The sequence below is a fragment of the Aquila chrysaetos genome, chromosome 17, assembly GCF_900496995.4.
Source record: "Aquila chrysaetos chrysaetos chromosome 17, bAquChr1.4, whole genome shotgun sequence".
NCBI classification, from domain to species: Eukaryota; Metazoa; Chordata; class Aves; order Accipitriformes; family Accipitridae; genus Aquila; species Aquila chrysaetos.
The window spans coordinates 4,824,625-4,842,848 of record NC_044020.1 but is presented as its reverse complement, the minus strand read 5'-3'; the positions used below and the strand labels follow the sequence as shown (position 1 = coordinate 4,842,848).

General features: G+C 46.1%; 1 protein-coding gene across 6 annotated transcripts in view; it reads left to right on the top strand.

Annotated features, from left to right (window-relative positions):
• BTBD11 (BTB domain containing 11) overlaps positions 1-18,224 on the top strand; it is a 192,181-nt gene that overhangs the window by 141,431 nt on the left and 32,526 nt on the right. For 2 of the 6 annotated variants that reach the window (XM_041129617.1, XM_030040962.2), the window contains exons 5-12: positions 1,617-1,782; positions 5,174-5,263; positions 8,416-8,517; positions 9,635-9,728; positions 9,838-9,973; positions 10,529-10,552; positions 11,647-11,867; positions 13,353-13,531. In XM_041129617.1, coding sequence (XP_040985551.1) covers positions 1,617-1,782; positions 5,174-5,263; positions 8,416-8,517; positions 9,635-9,728; positions 9,838-9,973; positions 10,529-10,552; positions 11,647-11,867; positions 13,353-13,531 — 1,012 coding nt within the window. The remainder of the gene's footprint in view (positions 1-1,616; positions 1,783-5,173; positions 5,264-8,415; positions 8,518-9,634; positions 9,729-9,837; positions 9,974-10,528; positions 10,553-11,646; positions 11,868-13,352; positions 13,532-18,224) is intronic. The other 4 variants (XM_041129618.1, XM_030040964.2, XM_030040963.2 and 1 more) reach the window with 4 other exon arrangements.

The window sequence follows — 18,224 nt, the reverse complement described above, 5'->3', positions numbered from 1 at the left end:
TGCTGTTATGGTGTATTTATTGTGACCGAGTGTTGTGCATTAATCTTGCAGCAAACTGTTGTGATGAAGCGTCATCCTTGTTCCCCTGAGTAATGATACTCCAAGCGTACCTTGTTTGCATTCTTAGGACATCAACTTTTTAGCAGTCAAAACCCAAACTGGGCACATAGAATGAACATCAACAGAATATCTGTTGTCTTCCAGACGGGTCGTGGCCCAGCACGGCAGAAAGCAGGCTTGAGCTCAGATGCCAGTTTCAGTACTAAGTCCTGCGGAAGCTTTGATCAAAATACTTTGTATTTTCCATCTCACTTTCCTTCCTCTGTTGAAAGAGGAAGAGCGGTAGCTATTACTACATACCACTGCTTCTATATAAACAGCATATTCATTGCATATTGCTGTTAAATATTAAGCAGTGTTATATATTTTATAAAGCTCTGATAAAGCACTTTGAAGAAGAAATTTAAATGATAATGATGTGCTGTGTATATTTTTCTTCTGGTTTGCTGCATTTTTTTTACATATGAAATAGAAAAGGAATATTGGAAGTATGTTTGACTTTTTCACTTTTGATCTGTATTTTGTTTTTCATTCATAAGTAGCCCCTCGTTTTCTAACCTAGCATTTTTGGAGAATGAAAGTGATGTTTTTCCAAACAGTCCTTTATCCAAGTTCACACCAAAACCACTGTGGATTTGGACTCCACCCTCTGCCCCAGACACTCCTCAGCATGAAAGAAAAGCAAATCTTGTCTTTTAATAAGATGTAACCGAGTTGGATAAACATTAGATTTGAATCGCTTGGCTCTCTCTGGAGCTGTAGATTCACATCTTGGCTAAATAACTCCTAGCCCTTCTTCCATTTGAAATGGCTACCTTGAGCAGTTTACAGTTTGGAGATCTTTTGAATAAGACCTTAAAAGAATGACATCTGTTAGACACAGCCAGCGTGGATTTGTGGTGTTTTGCCGTGATTACCTGGCAAGATTGCCTTCTCCCTGATCGCACGGTGCCCTGATCCACAGGTGGCCCTGCTTGAGCAGGGGGGTTGGACCAGACGACCTCCAGAGGTCCCTTCCAACCTCCGCCGGTCTGGCATTCTGCAACTTCCACTTTCTGCTCCAAAAAGGCTTCCCTGTTACTGGGGCTGTGCTGGTAAGATCCTTGAAGGCGTTTGGAGTGACATTATTTTCTCTTTGTTGTATTGTCAATGATTATACATCCATTTGATGTAGTTTCAAAGCTGACTGAAGCCCCTGAAACTTTTCAGAGATTAGGGGGACCGGATAACCTCGCCACGCAGAGAGAAAACTTGCGGTGAGAATGTTTTGTGCATTGCTTGAACAGGGAAACAAAATCAAGTGAAAGCTGTGCTTTTTTTGCCCAATTTTTTATGTAATGTATAACTTGTCCCACAAAAGATAGACCAAGGGCAATCTCCATTAGCTTGCATTAGCATTTCCGATTCAGCACTTCCCTCGAACATACAGGTCAAATGAGAATGAATGCGTGCATGACCTACATCTTTCAAAGATAGGGCAAAGTATTATTTTCCTAGGGACAGCGAGGTCTGTCCTCTGATTGTCCTCTGAGGGACTTTATTTCTCACGTCCACAGAATCGACGACTGTTTTTGTGCATCTCGGAAACTGGATGCAGTTGCCACTGAAGCGAAGTTCAAGCAAGACCTGGGTTTCCGGATGCTCAACTGTGGCCGAACAGATCTGGTTAAACAAGCCATATCCTTGCTGGGGCCGGATGGGATTAACAGCATGAGTGAACAGGTAATGAGATAGAAACATAAAGAAGCAACTGTGAAATGTGAGAGTTTTGTCTGCTTATCATAGAAAACGAGCCCCAGCTTTCAGCTAAACATAGACAGGACCGTAGTGCTTTCCCGGCATTACTTAGCATTGAGTTTAAAGCACTGCCAGGTGAACATCTATGTTAAGTTTGGTCTTTTCGAGTGGTACTGAGGTAACTCAGCATGAGGGCGAATGCATTCCCTGAAATTTTCTTAACAGTGAACTGAGCTGAGTGAAGCCAGAAGGAGATCCCAAGAGAGCTTAGCGTTGATCTGAATACTTAAAACTGCTTCAATGCCATGAACAGTGGTGTGGGGCAGGGCTTTGTGAGGTGGACATCCTTCCACTGAACACTGCCCTAGGATCTGCAAGGCATTTCATGTGCACCTCCGAACCCCCGGCAGGAAAGGATTAATTGTGGGCGCTCTTTAATTGAGTTCAGCCCAGTTTGAACTGACCTTCCAGATGTGAAAGTACCTCTGCAGTATTACCCCTCCATTGGTCATTGTGGCCAACATCCACCAATTGAGGAGCCTAAATTTCCCTGGATTTATGTCTCCATGAGGCTGGTGGTTGTGTCCGGGGTTAAACCTGCCTCTGCAGCTACCGACCGGCAGCAGTCTCTTGGATTGTGTTGTTCACTGAGGTGGTTCCCCGTTCCCAGAGGGAAACAATAGCCGTGGATACTACTGTTTCCTTTTGAAATAGAGTCCCCTGAATTTGCTGGTGCCCCTGATGAAAGTGTCACTGCACGTTCCCGGAGCTGTGGCATCTTCTTTGGCAGGAGGCGGATGGCTGCCGCCCCTGAGGTGGTTGCTTGGAACAGGAGCTGGACCGTTAGTTGGTTTAGGTCTTCTGAGATGAAAGCTGCTCCAGGAATGTGAGTTATGTTGCTGTTCAGTAGCTTCTGTCTGAGTCGATATTGTGGATTCATGTGAGAAAAGCTTTAGAAGAGGGCAGTACTCCCTGAAAAAAAATAGTATCAGACTGCTCATTCCAAGGTTCATACATTATACATTTTAAAATTATTATTATTTCAAGTTAGTCTGAACCTGGAAACTTTTAACAGCGTATTTCCTCTGTCCTCCAGGCTGAAACCTGGGAACATTCTGGCTTGATTCACTGAAGTACCTAATCATATGCTTAACTCTGAACACATGCTTACATCCTATTTGAGCGAAAGTTAAGCCTGCGCTTAAATGCTTCACTGGATCAAGCATCCCACATCTTGCAGGATCCCACATCTTGCAGGACAGAGCCCTAAGTGATACAGGGCTGAAAGAAAGAGTAATTTTTCATTTTGCCAAAAGCCAAATGTCCTTTGCGTTGATTGTACACGTTGTTACCGTGTTCCTGTGTGTGCGTCGAACACTAACGATGGGCTCATTAAAAATCCATTCCTCCCATGTGCAAAGAGAGCGGGGCTGAGCGATGCTGCAGTGCAAGGCTGAGCTGCAGAGCAAGCCTTGGGGGGGACTGGCAGAAACAAGATCAGCAGGGACAGCAGTGCAAGGGAAGGGGAGGTTAGAAACCTCATTAATGCTTTAAAACCCTGATACTGCAGCGTGACATTCCAGGCCCCTTTTAGTCAGTGGTAAGTCCTTCTTCAGCTTCAACGGGGCCAAAATATCCCGTGTGGTCCCCAGGCAGACCCTTTGCTCCGGGCGTTGCTGTGGGGTTCTTTGCTGTGGCTGCCCGTGTGGAGCCCGGGCACCCCGTTTTCAAATTCTTTTCTTCAGATCTGATTAGACCCCTTGTGCTAAACCCTTGGTTTAATTATCGAATGACGCCACTTACAGAAATTGAAAAAATAGTTGAAGGAACACATATTGAATTTTAAGCTGCCATCCTGTCCTTGTGTTTCAAGGCCCAAACACAATTTTTTGTAATTCTCATGGTCCTGTTTGTTCCTGTAGTGTTTATTGACTGCCAAAGGAAATGTTTTGCCACTGACTGTAGCTGAAGTAGTTTCAAATTCTCTTTGCAAGTAACTTCAAGTCACCCAAGAACTCTCCTTGCCTGAGGTGAACTTGTTTTTTCTTCATAATGACATGAGGACCCAAATGCCTGTTCCCTTAACTCTTTAACTCCATAAGGACACTGCACATTTGATCCTGTGAAATGCTCAGTGTGTTTCAGGAGCGATCTAAGTACCTTGCAGGGACAAACCTTAATTTGTATTTTCTCTACAAGAGCAGCCCTTCTGTACATAAGCACCCACTACCTTTAGCCCCGCATGCAAACAGGAAAAATGGGGTAGTTCAGCAAAAATCGCGGTGCTGGACTCTTGCTAGGAAAAGCGGTGTCATGGCTCTGTGTCTGGCCACGCTAGGCACCTCCAGTTTCTCTGAAAATAACTTCACTTCATGGCAGCACTCACGTTAAACAGCAAACGGGCTATCATCTGACAGCAAATTTACTGGGGGACCTCGAGGTAGGCTATAAACATGCATCAGAGGTAGCTGTGTGCTGCGATAGATTTACTGCAAAACAACTGGTGGCTGTTGATCAACACCCCCTACTGTATTTAATAAGCAGCTTTTTCTGTTATAATTTACGGTAGATTTAATGATTTTTCCATGGTTTCATCTGGACTCATTACCACAGCCAGAGTAGTACTTATCTTAAGGGAAATGGTGATCAGCCGCAGCAGGTATTTCGGATTAATACAAATTGTATTGTGGTGGTTCTGTAGTGAAGGGTCACTTAATCTACTTTTCCTCCAAACAGGACCATGTTTTCCTAGAGCCAGCAACTTGCAACAATGCTGTCTGGCATTTCATTTAAAATTAAGTCCTTGTTTGCTAGGGAGTGCTATACAAAGCCTTTACATTTCCAGCCTCTTACAGTATCCGTGTTGAAAAAGCTGTGCTCGAATCTAACCTATCTTAAGAGGAGCTTGGGACGTGTTTAGAGGCTCTTTCAGTAATTAAAAAGTTAGATTTTATGCAACTGTGATCACAGAAAACTGAATAGAATTATTGTCTTTTTAAAATACCCGTGGAAATACGGTTGCTTTGATAAAAATATTTCTCTGCTGGGGCCCCAAAGACAAAGATGCTCAGTTTAGTATATGAAGATGGAGGTGAGGCTGACAAGCCTAGTTTCACTCACCATGCTGAGGAAGCCGAGGATAACATGGAAAAAAAAAAAAAACAGTCAACACAAGTGACAACAAAAATGGAGATTTTACAAAAATGCTTGGCTTTTGCTAGTCTGAGGGGCATGTCTGTAACAGAGGTAATGGCTTTGTTAAATACATACTGTTAGTCTTGATGATATATACTTTAATAATTGTTTAAAAAAATCAAAGAGAGTTCTGTGTTAAATTTGTCAATTCCTTTGTTTTTTAACTCCAAAAAATGACTAGGGCATGACTCCACTGATGTATGCTTGTGTCAGGGGTGATGAGGCTATGGTGCAGATGCTGCTAGATGCTGGAGCAGATCTGAATGCTGAGGTGAGGACTTTTTGTTGGTTGTATCTTTGTTCTGTTATTTGTTTACATCTTAAACTACCCCCTGAAACTGTAGCAGAGGGAGAACCCCAAGAATTAAAAAGAAAATAAATTTGTCTTATCCTGGACGGCACCACTTGAAATGAATAGTGAAATCAAACTGCATTAGGTTAATATTGGGATTCACTACACAGAAGGGGTCGAGTCATCGGACTTACCCCACAGGTAATATTGATTTAGTTGTGTTTGCACACTGCAATGAATACAGGCATTAGCAGTAGCATGGAGCACAGCTCTAATGATACTGGAAGGACTCTCTGAATCTCGGGTGAGTTAAAATGAAGAGGGTAAAAGAAATACCCGTGTGATAACCTGCCAAAGCTCAAGCATTTCTATGCATTGGGACGTTCCAGCTAAGCACCCCCAGCACACAAGTGCAATGTAGGTTCCACTGTTTTGTTTTACAAAGTGCCTTGGGCTAAAACTGTTGGATGAGGAGCTTGAAGCTTCCAGAATATCAACGTCTCTTTGATGAATGCACATCACAAACTTACACAATCTGTCCACCAAACAGATTGTTGTCCGACTCTGTGCAATGCAGGTATGTACATTTTTAAAGAGCCGTTTGAAAATCTGCGGAAGAACTATTTGTTAATGATTCCAGTTTCAATTTGTTGAGGTCATGAGTAAATTAAGCTGTCTGCTTCACTTATCTGTGTTCCATCTGTTCTGTTTGGACTTGAGCGAGCTGATAAATTGTAGTCACTGCTTTCAGCCAGACGTTTTGCACTTTTAAAAAATCTAATTTAAAAGTAGAAATGGATGTCACCTCTAAGAGACTGATAGTCGTTACTATCTGATTGCTGTTTGGTGGCTCCTGTGAAATCAGCTGATGATTTCAGTCCCCCAAATTCAAGCACACCACCCTCAAGAGCTGGCAATAATTGAATACTTGAACCCTTGTTAGTGCTCTCGATAGGCACACCAAAGACTAGATGGGCATGGAGACTCACCTCTCCTTTAACCCTGCCTGTGGCTCAGAGGTGAGATGGCATTATTTGGTTCCTAGGACAAGTTTTTATTAGGAGCAGTGCTCCCAGTTGCTCCAGTAATCTTCCAGACTTGAACCAAATCCTAATTTAAACAGTTTTGTCTTCCTGAAACTGCTGACATCTGAGAGAACAGCTCCAGTGGGGAATGTGAACCTCCTTGATTCATTTCTGTAGAGTGTTTGCTCTAAAATCAAATGAAAACACTTTGGGACAAGAACTGTGAATAATTATGGTGTGCAATTATAAGATGATTTGTGCACACCACAACCAACTGTGCAAATTGGGCAATTACAGCAAAAAAAAGGCAAATCAACCATGAACAAAAATAAATACTCTGTCAGGTGCCTGCATCATTTTCCCCCTTTCACTTTGCAAATCAGTTATATATATATGTTTCCAAAAGTAGCTTCAAATGCTGGGTGCCTCCCTTTTTGATTGCCCATCTTTAGTGAAAATGGACTCATTTCCAGATGTGCTGAGAAGCTGCAATTCACTCTGGAGTCAGTGGGACCTGTAGCTGCTCAGCAAATCTCAACTGAGGCCTTAGAAGCCCAGTCAACCGCAGGTCTTTTGCAAACACCAAAAAAAAAAAAAGGAGCAAAGGAGTTAAAACGACTTCATTTTCTTTGCCGCTTGCCGTGGGCTGCCCCGAACAGTGGTGGGAATCCGTGCTTGAGGAGGAGCTGGATGCGTTCACGGAGCCGTGATCCTGCCCGTCCTCACCCTCCGCTGCTCTTGCTCCCCAGCCTAAACCCCAAGGCTCGAGCTGCTCGATCCTCTTCCTTCCGAGCAAACCCCGACCCAAAGAAGCCCCGTGCCTTTGCTCAGAGGCCGGCACACTTCTCCTGTTGCACTTTGAGCTCTTTCTTTGGCAAATCTGGGCGATAACAGCCAGGTGCTGGTGCAGATCCGCTTCTCCGGCAAGCCGCAGGATCTGCGTGGGCTCTTCAGATTTTGCCCTCATCCCTGTCCTTGGGACTGAGGGCTTGGTCGTGCGCTTCTAGCAAAACGCTGCATGTGGCGCTTGGAAATGCGAGCTGCTAATGCAACCGAGCATTTAATAACTGGCCCTGCTCCCCTACGTGGATAAAAGTACTTCAGACAACGTAGTGAAAGCTTAGCTGGCTGATGAGACAGAGATGGTGCATCTTTTACTCTGATTTTAGTCCTCCTCTGAAGATCAATAATAAGATTTTGAATTTTAGTGTCACACTCCATCTGAGTGTGCAGTCTGGGATTGCAATTGTTCATTAGATTTTACCATCTCTGTGAACCTCATCAATATTAATACTCCCATCTTTAAGACGGGGAAACTGAAGCAAAGAGTGGTTATTCATCTTCCTCAATGTCTACATTAGAGGCACCAGGCACTAAGGCGTAGAAAATGGAAGGAGCAATGTGAAGAATACCATTTTGTTTTCTAAGGATATAGTTTGCATCCCTTTTAACTGTCACCACCCTGCTTTTTTAACTCAACTCAGACAGGAGAAGGCAGTAAAAGCAGTTTTCTTAAAACATTTTGTGAAGTGCCACTCTGCCCCATCACTTCTCAGCTGTCTTTTTTCCTCCGGTGGGAGAGGAGGAGCCTGGAAGCACGCCTGTGAACTCTAGGGTAGGGCTTGTGATGTGTCTTTCATGACAGCAGTGACAAAAGTCATACTGATTTATGTGGAAAGAATGTCTTTGGGCCTCGAGCAATCCCAAGCCCCGGGGCTGTTGATACATGGTCTGGAGAAGTCAGTGGGAGCGGTCCTTAGCTGTAAGCGTCCTGATCCGTCCCTGCTTCCCCAGTGTGTGCTGCTGTAACCAGCTGTGGATGTTTTGACCTTGTGCAAAAGTATCTGGTGGCCAGTGGTTTAGATGGAGCTACAGTAGTTGGTAAAAAGACTTCATTTGGTATGAACTCTATTCAAGCTGTCAAATCGGCATGAACAGTTTTAATATTGAGAAAATTTTTGCAGGAAAAAAAATGAAGCCAAACATTTTATAAAGCACCTTTCCCAGGTTTTCTGTTTCACTTACTCCCTCACATGCCTGGCTCTCAGGCAGGTTGAATTTTATTACGTATAGCTCTTTAAAAAAATAACTTTAATTTGTTTGTAGGTTGTCAGTACTGCTCATAAATACCCATCCGTCCACCCTGAGACCCGCCATTGGACAGCTCTGACATTTGCTGTGTTGCATGGACATATTCCTGTAGTTCAGGTATTATTGTATTTCCCTACCTGCATCTCATTCTTTTGTTTCTCCTCTTCAGTTCTAATTACATCCATCTCAAACCAGTATCCTCTTGTCATACTCATATTGGTTACTTCTGCTTCTTCTAGAGTGTACTGATATATAATAGACCTATTATATAGCGAATATGGTGTTCAAACCTTAACCAATATGAGGTTTAAATAGGACAATTTCAAAGCAAAGTTGCACCAAAGAAAGTCTGACAACTCCTTGTGCTCCTTCCTGACCACTTGTTTTATATGTTTGTTTATCCATTCATTACACTTTCTTACACTAGAATATTCTAGCAAACACGAAACAGCTGCCTTGGTGGGGGAGAGGTGGACAACACCCCTTGTGCTGCTCCAAAGCGGGAGAAGCACTCCTTCTCCTTACCCCATCGAGGTGTCGCGTGGGATGTGCTGGTTCTGTGCTTTGGCATCTCAAAACTTGAGAAGGTTTATTCTTCAAAACAGCGGTGTCTATGGCACGCTTAATGAAGCGCCAAAACTGTGAAGGCCTCAAGACAGAAATGGCCAAGAGGGGGCTGGAGCACAGGCTCCATTCTGCTCTCCTTGGCCACTTTTGTTTTCAGTGTTGTTGTTATTTACGTGGAAGTGTCCGCGATGGAGATCACAGCTTTTGGACTCACTGCTGCAATTGGTTCTTAAGAATTGCCTTTCTTTTGGCCATGTCTTTATGTAAAAGATGGAGGCAATTGAAATCTGACCCATTTTAGGATGGTGCTGGGTTTCTAGAAGACCATGAAGGAAGGATGCTTGTCGGGCTAATTTTCAGTACTTCCATCTTCAGCGCATTACTTCCTAACACTGACCTTACCCCATTTCCCATTCAGAAACACTGGGTTACACTTTTTTGGCTCTGAAGTTGGACACTAGTGCTCCTGGTGTCTGGCAGCATAAAATGAGCGAAAAAAGGAATCGGTTTGCCTCTGTGAAACAATGGGCAGAATTTGCATGTCACTTGTCTCCATCGTACCTGGTTTGCAGCTGACAAGAAGCATTAGACTCCCATCCGTCACTGTTCATGAACTCTGAAGACTGTGATACCCCCAGTTGCTCTAAATGGTGAATTTTCTTTCTAGCTGTTGCTGGATGCTGGAGCAAAGGTAGAAGGTTCCTTGGAGCATGGAGAGGAAAATTACTCTGAAACTCCTTTACAGTTGGCAGCAGCTGCTGGTAAGGACTTTCTCCTCCCACTGTAATAAATTCTTCAGTCGGGATCTGTGGTTTAGGTGAGCAAATACTGGATTTTAAAGGAAGTAAAAATGCATCTCTTGACTTGCAGGAAATTTTGAACTGGTCAGTTTGCTGTTGGAGCGAGGAGCTGACCCCATGATAGGAACGATGTACAGGAACGGCATTTCCATGACTCCACAAGGTGACATGAACTCTTTCAGTCAGGCTGCTGCACATGGACACAGGTAGAGTGGGAACAAGTCTAGTGGCATCCTTCAAGTGCTCATTTTTTGCCTGGGTGTCCGGTTTGAGCAGATGGGTGAAAGTTCTGCATGAACGATTGAACATGCCACCAACTGAGCAGAGACGTAAGGCTTTTTGCTAGCATGTGAATTTAACCAGTTGGTGGTACAAGCTGCTTTTTGATATCTGATTTAAAAAAAAAAAGAAGGTGACTCCTCGTGGTGTGTTGCAATGCAGTGGTTGTTAAATGGCAGCTGACGTGACGGCAGAAAGGAATGCCAAAGACATTCCTTCTGAATTTCTTGACGTATTTCTCAGATTTGAGTGAATCGTGTCTGTACTGCTGCAGCCTTAATTTTCGTTGAATAGAGTTTCTGCATCTGTGTTTACTGTAAAGTCCTGTATGTCTTAATGTTGTATGTATGCTGCAAATTAAAAAAAAAAAAAAAAGTAATGAAATGAGCACCTGGCATGCATGAACTTGCAACGCTCAGGAGTTGACTGCAGTGTAATGGATTAGTATTATGATCTTCACGTTCCTACTTTTCTGATTGTAGCCATCCAGAGGAACATAGATACAGGTTAGAGACAGTACCTACCGTCTGTTTGCTTAGAGACAAGCTGCCAGTCTAACAACATGCTAACGGCACGTCAGGGCAGGTTCGCGCGACGCTGCCCATCTGGAGCCTGCGAGGGATCCCTGGGACAGAGCGGACGGTTCGGTTACCGGAGTCTCACGCTCGCTGCTCCGGCCTTGCTGCCCGCTGGCGCGAGCGGAAGCCGTGCGCCCGAGGAGGACCCGCGGCTCTCCTCGGCCTGGCTGCCGGCCGCGCGCGTGGCGGGCCCTGGCTCTTCCGTTTCTACCCGTACGCCGCTCACGCACGCTCCTTCCTCCTTCCCTCTCTGCTCCAGATTGGCGTGGGACACGCCGTGCCCCGCTGCCGCCCCGCGCCGGGGTCTGAGCAGGGCAGGGAGGACGCCGGAGTACGGGGCGGGTGGGATGGGGGCCAGCCTGGTTTCTCTTCTCACAGCTGCGAAACCGAGAGCGACTCTGTTGAGGCTGATGAGGTTACGCCGGTACGAACCTCAGGGCGTCGGGTCTCCGAGTTTGGGCTTTGCTATTTGACGGCCCAGTGGTGGATCGGCGGCTTTGCAGAGTAGTCCCAGATGTGCTCGAACCTGCCCTGACTGTCCTCGTTGAATGTCTAGCTGCTCCAGCTTTCCCAGACCGCTTTGAGTGTTAATCGAGTGGTGGTGCTTTCGGTAGCTCCAGGCAGCTCCCTTCTCAAGTGGCCTCCGTGGTGAAAGTCCTGAGAGCTTGTCCAGAGGCACCTCGGCCTTCCCCGGTTGTGGGAAGAAGTCCTGAGTCACGTTTGGCTCGTGGCTCTCTGTTCCCGCGAGATGCCGCTACTCGCGCGACATCTGTACGGTTCGTGTCACGACGGCGGCGTCGTGCAGACGCGGCCCAGGCGGTGCAGGTGGGCTAGCAGGAGCGGCACTTGCCTCGGGACTGCTCTCAGCCGGTCCTGCCATTAGTTGGAGTAATTTCCTGGATAGGTATCCCAACTTGCCACATCGCAGCAAGTATCCCCGGCACAAAAAACGCCAAGCCGCTGACTCTGCTCTCCCACCTTCTCTTTCCCCCTCCCTCTCTCTGTCGTGCTGTGATTGACAGGAACGTCTTTCGTAAGCTGCTTGCTCAGCCGGAGAAGGAGAAGAGCGATATTCTGTCGCTGGAGGAGATCCTGGCTGAGGGGACGGACTTGCCCGACTCGGCGGCAGCTCCGCTCTGTGCCAGCCGCAACAGCAAGGCCAAGCTGAAAGCCCTGAAGGAGGCCATGTACCACAGCGCCGAGCACGGCTACGTGGATGTGACCATTGACATTCGGAGCATAGGTCAGTCCCGGCACCTTCTCTCCTCTCCCTCCGGGGAGGGACCGCTGTCAGGAACACATCGCTTTTGACGGGCTGTTGCTTAAACCGACCGCAGCTGCGCCTTCCTCAGCTCTCGTGGAAGCAGAAGGTGACAGGGGATCTGGCAGGTTCCTGGCCCGTTTCGGCTCCGCAGCGCACCCCGTTCAGGGGCCGCTGGCACTTTTCTGCAGGACGGAGTGATTTCCACCAGCAGTCATCTTCACTGCTGCGTGGCAGAGTTTAAAAGTCCAAATCTTAACCTGGAAACGCCCCAGGTAAGGCTCTGGGGCGGTGTTCGGCTGCCGTGGGCCGCCTCCGACAGCTCCTCTTTTGTACTCTGCGGTAAAGCAGTCCACCGTTAAAAACACCTTTTATTTTCTGAGGTTTGTGAGCCTCTGAGGGCAGGAGCGGGGAACTGGCTTCTTGGTGTGCCAACTCTGCCAGTGCAGGGCTTGAACATCATACCAGCCTGCTGGGAAGCCGCTTCTGCCCGTGGGGAGGGTGTTCGGGTACGTTGGAGGGGAATCAGTTGGACTGGGTATTTACCATCCCCATTGATTTGCATTCGGTGAGAGAGACCCGAGTGCCCGGCACGCCGCTGCCCGCTGCGGTGCTCCAGCCCTGGGGACACGTGGCGTGGGTCAAGGTCTGCGGTGGTCTGAGCGGTGGCTTAGCGGGTGGGCTGAGCAGGCGAAGACCTGGCGATGAATGAGAGGAGAGCGACGGGGCTGTTCTCCAGGCACTAGGCATTTGCTGAAATGGAAGGAAAAACCTTCTGTAGCCAAACGCCAGGCTTGCGTTTCCTCCCACTCCATTCTGCAAGAGCAGAAACTAGGTCACATCCAGCCTAATGCCTGCAGAGGTACATTAGCTCCATGTGCTTTCTCGCTCAGTGCATGGGAGCAGTTCCCTTTAAGTTCCTGGAGAGTGGTTCTGCCACGACAAACTACTTGGAAAGGCTGATCTGCTTAACTTGCCCAGTGCTGTTTAGGGAAAACAGTAATGATGAGGAGAGGACGTGGGGTAGCACTTAGAGAAAGTTTTAAGCTGAAGACCACCAGTTTGTATCCAGGTGGGTAGTGACCAAAATCCTGTTTTTTACCATTTAATGGCTCTCCAGGGCCGCATTCAAACAAATGAGCTAGCGTAAATCTAGTTTCCAAAAGGCTTTTGCATCACAGAGCACCACAGCAATTACCACAAATTGGCAGTCTCAGCAGAGAAGCTGAAGGCTAGATGAGCAGAGAGACCACAGTCTTCTCTTAGTATTTGGAGGAAAGCCTCTATGCATTAGGTCTGGGATGTCCTGATAACCACCAGCCTTCTCAATCGGGGATAAATAGGAATTTGATTTCTAGGGTTATTTGGCAGCTTTTGCTTAAAATCTTAACATAAGTACAGGTACAAAAGCAGAAGGGCACATCCTTCTCTGAAGCTGGGAATAAGAGCTCTGTCCTCTGTCCGTAGGTGTTCCCTGGACACTGCACACGTGGCTGGAGTCCTTGCGCACGTCCTTCCAGCAGCACAGACGACCCCTCATCCAGTGCTTGCTAAAGGAATTCAAGTCCATTCAGGAAGAAGAGTACACGGAGGAGCTCATCACACAAGGGTTGCCTCTGATGTTTGAGATACTGAAAGCCAGCAAGGTAGGATAAATTACGTGTTTTAAAGAAATCAGCCTCATTCCCATCCCATAAGACGCAAAGCTTGTGATACCGTTTTTGCGCAGCTGCCCCAAAGCTTGTTTGGACTGTATAGGATTATTGTTGTTTGTATTATGTACCTCAGGTTTTTTTCCACTGTGGAGGCATGCGTTAAAAACACACAAGCTAATCACATCTCCTGCTAGAACAGCTTAATACTGATGCTAACAGTAAGCTGGAGAGACAACAGAAGCCGATGCATGGTGGTGAAATTGAAGTCAAAAGGGTCACTGCAGTATGGCAAGAGACGTTGATAACCAAACCGACCCAAAGAGTAACTTTACCCAGCTTGTTTTACAGGACCGTACAACAAAGCTAATGTTCGTGTTTGCTTTGGATTTCTTTAACCTCTCACATGACTTTCTTTTCCCTTCATGTGGGATTTGGACTCTTAAACTTGTGGGGAGACTGGTTTCTACAAGCACAGAACAGGATAATTTTTTTAAATCTTCTTTGTGAGTGTTTGTACTTGCAGCCTCCCCAGATTTATTCCTTCAGCTGACATTTTCTTAGCCAGACAAATCAGACTAACAAAACCTTTTGAGGGAGGTACCATTGGGTATGCAAGTATAATAGCAAAGGGGATGATCATGGGGGAGGCAAGGAGAGGAAAATGTCTTACCTAGTGAAGGATGGATACTTTCTTTTAAAACATGTTATAACCAACAGTCTCTTCTCTACTGGTCCCTCTGACAGTCAGTTGCTCCCAAGGAATGCCCAGTCAACTTTAACTGTTACCAGAAAATCATTTTAGTGATGAAAAGCATCAAAAGGATTTGATTGCTATTCTTTTTTTCATGCAAAACAATACATGTTGGTGTGGTCTTCTAATTGTTTAGCTGGGAAGTAAGTGACATTTCTCACCCAACTCTCTGTGTAACAGCAAGGAGCAAATGATTTTTAGCACCTGCAGCAATAGCCTAAATAATGTGAAAAGGGAAGAGGTTCTGGTGCAGGCGCTCAATACTAAAAGGTTCCAGACTTAGAATAGCTAATGGAAGCCTGCATGGATTTATTTCTTGTATCCTGCTGCAAAAGAGGCCTTGGACTACAGTCCCGAGCAAATCCTGAACGCTTGTTCCAGCAATTGTTCCGATTTTTGCTCCCGTGAGCCTTCCCTTTGGGATTAGTTTGTACTGGGTGGGTATTTATGGAGAATATTGGAGATAGCTTTTAGGAAATCATTCCAAATCCTAGGATTTGTAGATTCCTTGTTCTGAACTCGCTTAGGTTAATGTATGTTCACCCAGTAACTACCAGCAAGGCGCTGTTTGGTTTGAAAGCTGATAAAAAACTAATCATATTGAAAACTTAACAGAGATTAAGTTTAGGCCTCGTAATCTAGGATGAGGGATGGCTTTAATTGCTCTTCTCCAGGGTGGCTGAAGCCATGGCCAGTGATCATTGTTAGTATAAGTTATTTACGGAGGATTACACCTTTGGGACATGTTAGACTGGGTCTTCCAGAGTCTATTGTAGGAGACCTGGAAACAAGTAAGACTGCTACCTTCTGCTTTGGGTTCACTTAAAACCTAAAATGTGGAGGGGTGAAAGGACTGTAGCATCACAAAAACCCCTACACAACAAAGAAGAAATCTGTGCTGATCTTTATTCCTGCCTCTGGGCCTAGGGGAGCTGCCTGTCTTCACTCTTCATGAGCATGCATATTCACAAATAACACACACATACACTGCTTCATATTCTGAGAAAAATAATGAATCATTCTGGGACACTGTAAGGGTTTACAAATTGTCTGCAAATGGCATGAATTATTGCAGCGGTCTCGTCCAAACGGCCTATCACAAAGCCCTCCCAGACAGAAATGAGGACAGACTCTATGCAACCCTTTGGAAGGAATCAAAATAAATTCATTTGTAGGAGAATGAGCCAATAAAAGTTCTCCCTGGTCACTCTGTAGAAGGCAGCCGAGGAAAGCTGAGATTCAAAGGATCTTCTGTTCCCCTTCTCTGGAAGGGCTGAGGGCTGAGACCGTTCTTTATGTATACCCACAGAATGGAAATCCCCTTTAAGAGGTGCAGAAGGGCCGTAACTGTGGTTCACATCCTTCTCTTTCGACAGCAAATTGTGAAGCTCTGCATTTTGTAGAGCTGTGGGGAGAGGAGCTTGATTTGCCCACACGGACATCCTTTTCCCTGTGGGCTGGGAACTTCGAGAGAGATTACGGCTCTTGCTAAACATCACAGTCTGGCCCAGTACATTTCCTTAATGAGTTTTTCAGGACAAAAAGTATAAAATAAGCAACTAGGAAGCACAGAGTCACTTAGCGTTTCTTGGCTGATGTAAAACAAGATGTCCCATTTGCTGCATATTGTGATGCTCAGTATAATGTAATTGCATGGCAACTTGTACCTAATAGAAATGGTATTTTGCATTCCTATAAAAAGTTCCAACTATCCCATAGTCTCAGAACAATTTACAAATTTTAATGAGTTGAGACATGGAAGAAGATCTTATCCTCCCTTTACGAACAGGGAAACTGAGGTAATTAAAGAGGCAGATTTTCAGTGCCTCGTAGAGTGACAGTCTCAGCCTCAGAAGCTGTGACAACCTGGATAAGCCAGACTGCAATTTGTAATTTGAGTAATTTGGCCGGAGAGACTCTCCAAAAATCGCATAGAAACATAGGGCAGGTCTCAAAGTAGAAAGCACACCTGCCCCCACCTTCTACTTCGCACTGTCAGACAACATGTTCTTGCAGGTTCCCAGAAAGGCCAGATACTACAAAAATGAAAAGATTAAAGAAAAAATAACCAATACCCGTACAAGAACACCATCAGATATAAGGAGTCCCTTTTGTCTTATAGATGTTTTTTAAAATGCCTGTTCCTAGAAGGTCCAGATGTGAGGGTTTATGTGGGAGCTCTGCCACCAGCCAGCACTGGTGTCCATCAGGGTGGCACTCCACTCCCGTTTATGTGCTGGGACACTGGACAGTAGAAATAAAAATAAAATTTGCAGAAGTTCTGATGCTGGAACACAGAACGGCAACAAAAATTGGCAAATCAGGCAAAACCGCAGAGCTGAAGTCCCTAGTTTTATTGCCCCTCTTCAAGCTGTGAAATAAGCGGGGAAGAACAGCGAGTAGATTGCACGTCGGTTGTTCGCTGCTGCGCTAAAGCCCTGGAGGAAGACTTCCAAAAGCACAAATGAAGGTTCGATACCCAGCTCCTGGTGTCTTCCAGTGGGACGGAGCGCTTTCATTTCCTTTCATGCCTTTAAATGTCTTTATCAGCTACACCGTTGAGAATTGGATGGCGAGTGGAGAAGTGGCAGTATTTCCATGCTGGCGAGGCAGAGCTGCGAGAACAGGCAGAGAATCACTCTGCACTTGCTCCCCCTGCGGTTCCTGCTGTCATGCAGTGTGCTTGGGTCATTACCAAACCAAAGACCAGAGATAAGGTACTCTGGAGAAAGCAGCATCAGTGGAAAGGACACGGAGAGCTCGGTTTAAGGCACTTTCCAAAGAGCAAGCAAAACTCAAACCGGGAAAGCTCTGACGCTAAAAAAGTCAATGACGTGGTGGTGGATTTGGGCCACCAGATGAGGAGGAAGGGCGCTGCCATTTCGGGATGGATTGAATCCCTGTGGCAGACAAGCATGCAAACATAGCCTGCTAGAAGTGGTTTGGACAAGGCTGCGTGAGAAAAGCCGGAGAGACACTTCTGGGAGCAAGTAGCCCTGAGCTAAACTTGAGCTGCTGCATAGAGCAGAGTTGAGTCCCTCAAAGCTAAGATGACACCGGAGATCTTGTTACAGAAGAAGGATAGGAGGATGCAGCTGAATTTCTGCCCGTTGGAATCTGTGTTGTGCTCTTTGTGGCCTAGGGAAACCCCCAAACTTCTCGCTGGGAGCTCTCCTTTGCCTCCAGACGAGCTTGACGTTTGCTTTGCCCGAGCTTGGCTCTGAGCTGGATTCCCCTTCTGCCCCATGTCAGAGGACCATATTTGCCTGAGGAGTGGATAAGCTTGAGGGCTGGCCACAGCTCAGAGATTGCCCCCCTCCGCCCCAAACAGCGAGTTTTAAAAGAGCTGCGTGGAGGCTGCACACAGATCTGCGGTCTTATAGTGCCCGAGGTGGGGCTCGCAGGTCAGCTCTTCCATTTTTGCAGGGAGGTTCTCTTGAGGATAACGTGCTGAACGTGCAGGATGCTTCTCTGTCCTCTGTCTATGAAAATCCTGGAGCTGTTTCAGTTTGATCTTGACATTTCCACAACCTGAAAAGAGAGAGACTCAAAACCACAACCTTGGAAGTTAAACACATCTGGCCTTTGGAGGAGGCTGGTTTTAGATTTCCACTCTGGAGCTCAGCGTGAGCTTGAATTGTCATTAAAATCACCCAGCTCCATCCATGCAGACGAGCCAGCACCGTTGCTGGTAGTACGAGGTTATGAGCCAGTTTCATCCACTGCTTTTTCTGCGTACAGCAATTGACATCAGATTGTCCTTGGCCTAGTGTTTTGAGGAAAAATACAATCTTTTAATTCCAAATAATCTCTCTTACAGCTTTCTCCCTTCCCCTCGCAGTATGGGCGAGGAGCTGCTATTTGCCATTACTTTGGATCCTTTGTGGGCACACATCACTGAATTGCGTGTTAGTCCACACGTGCGTCGAGCGC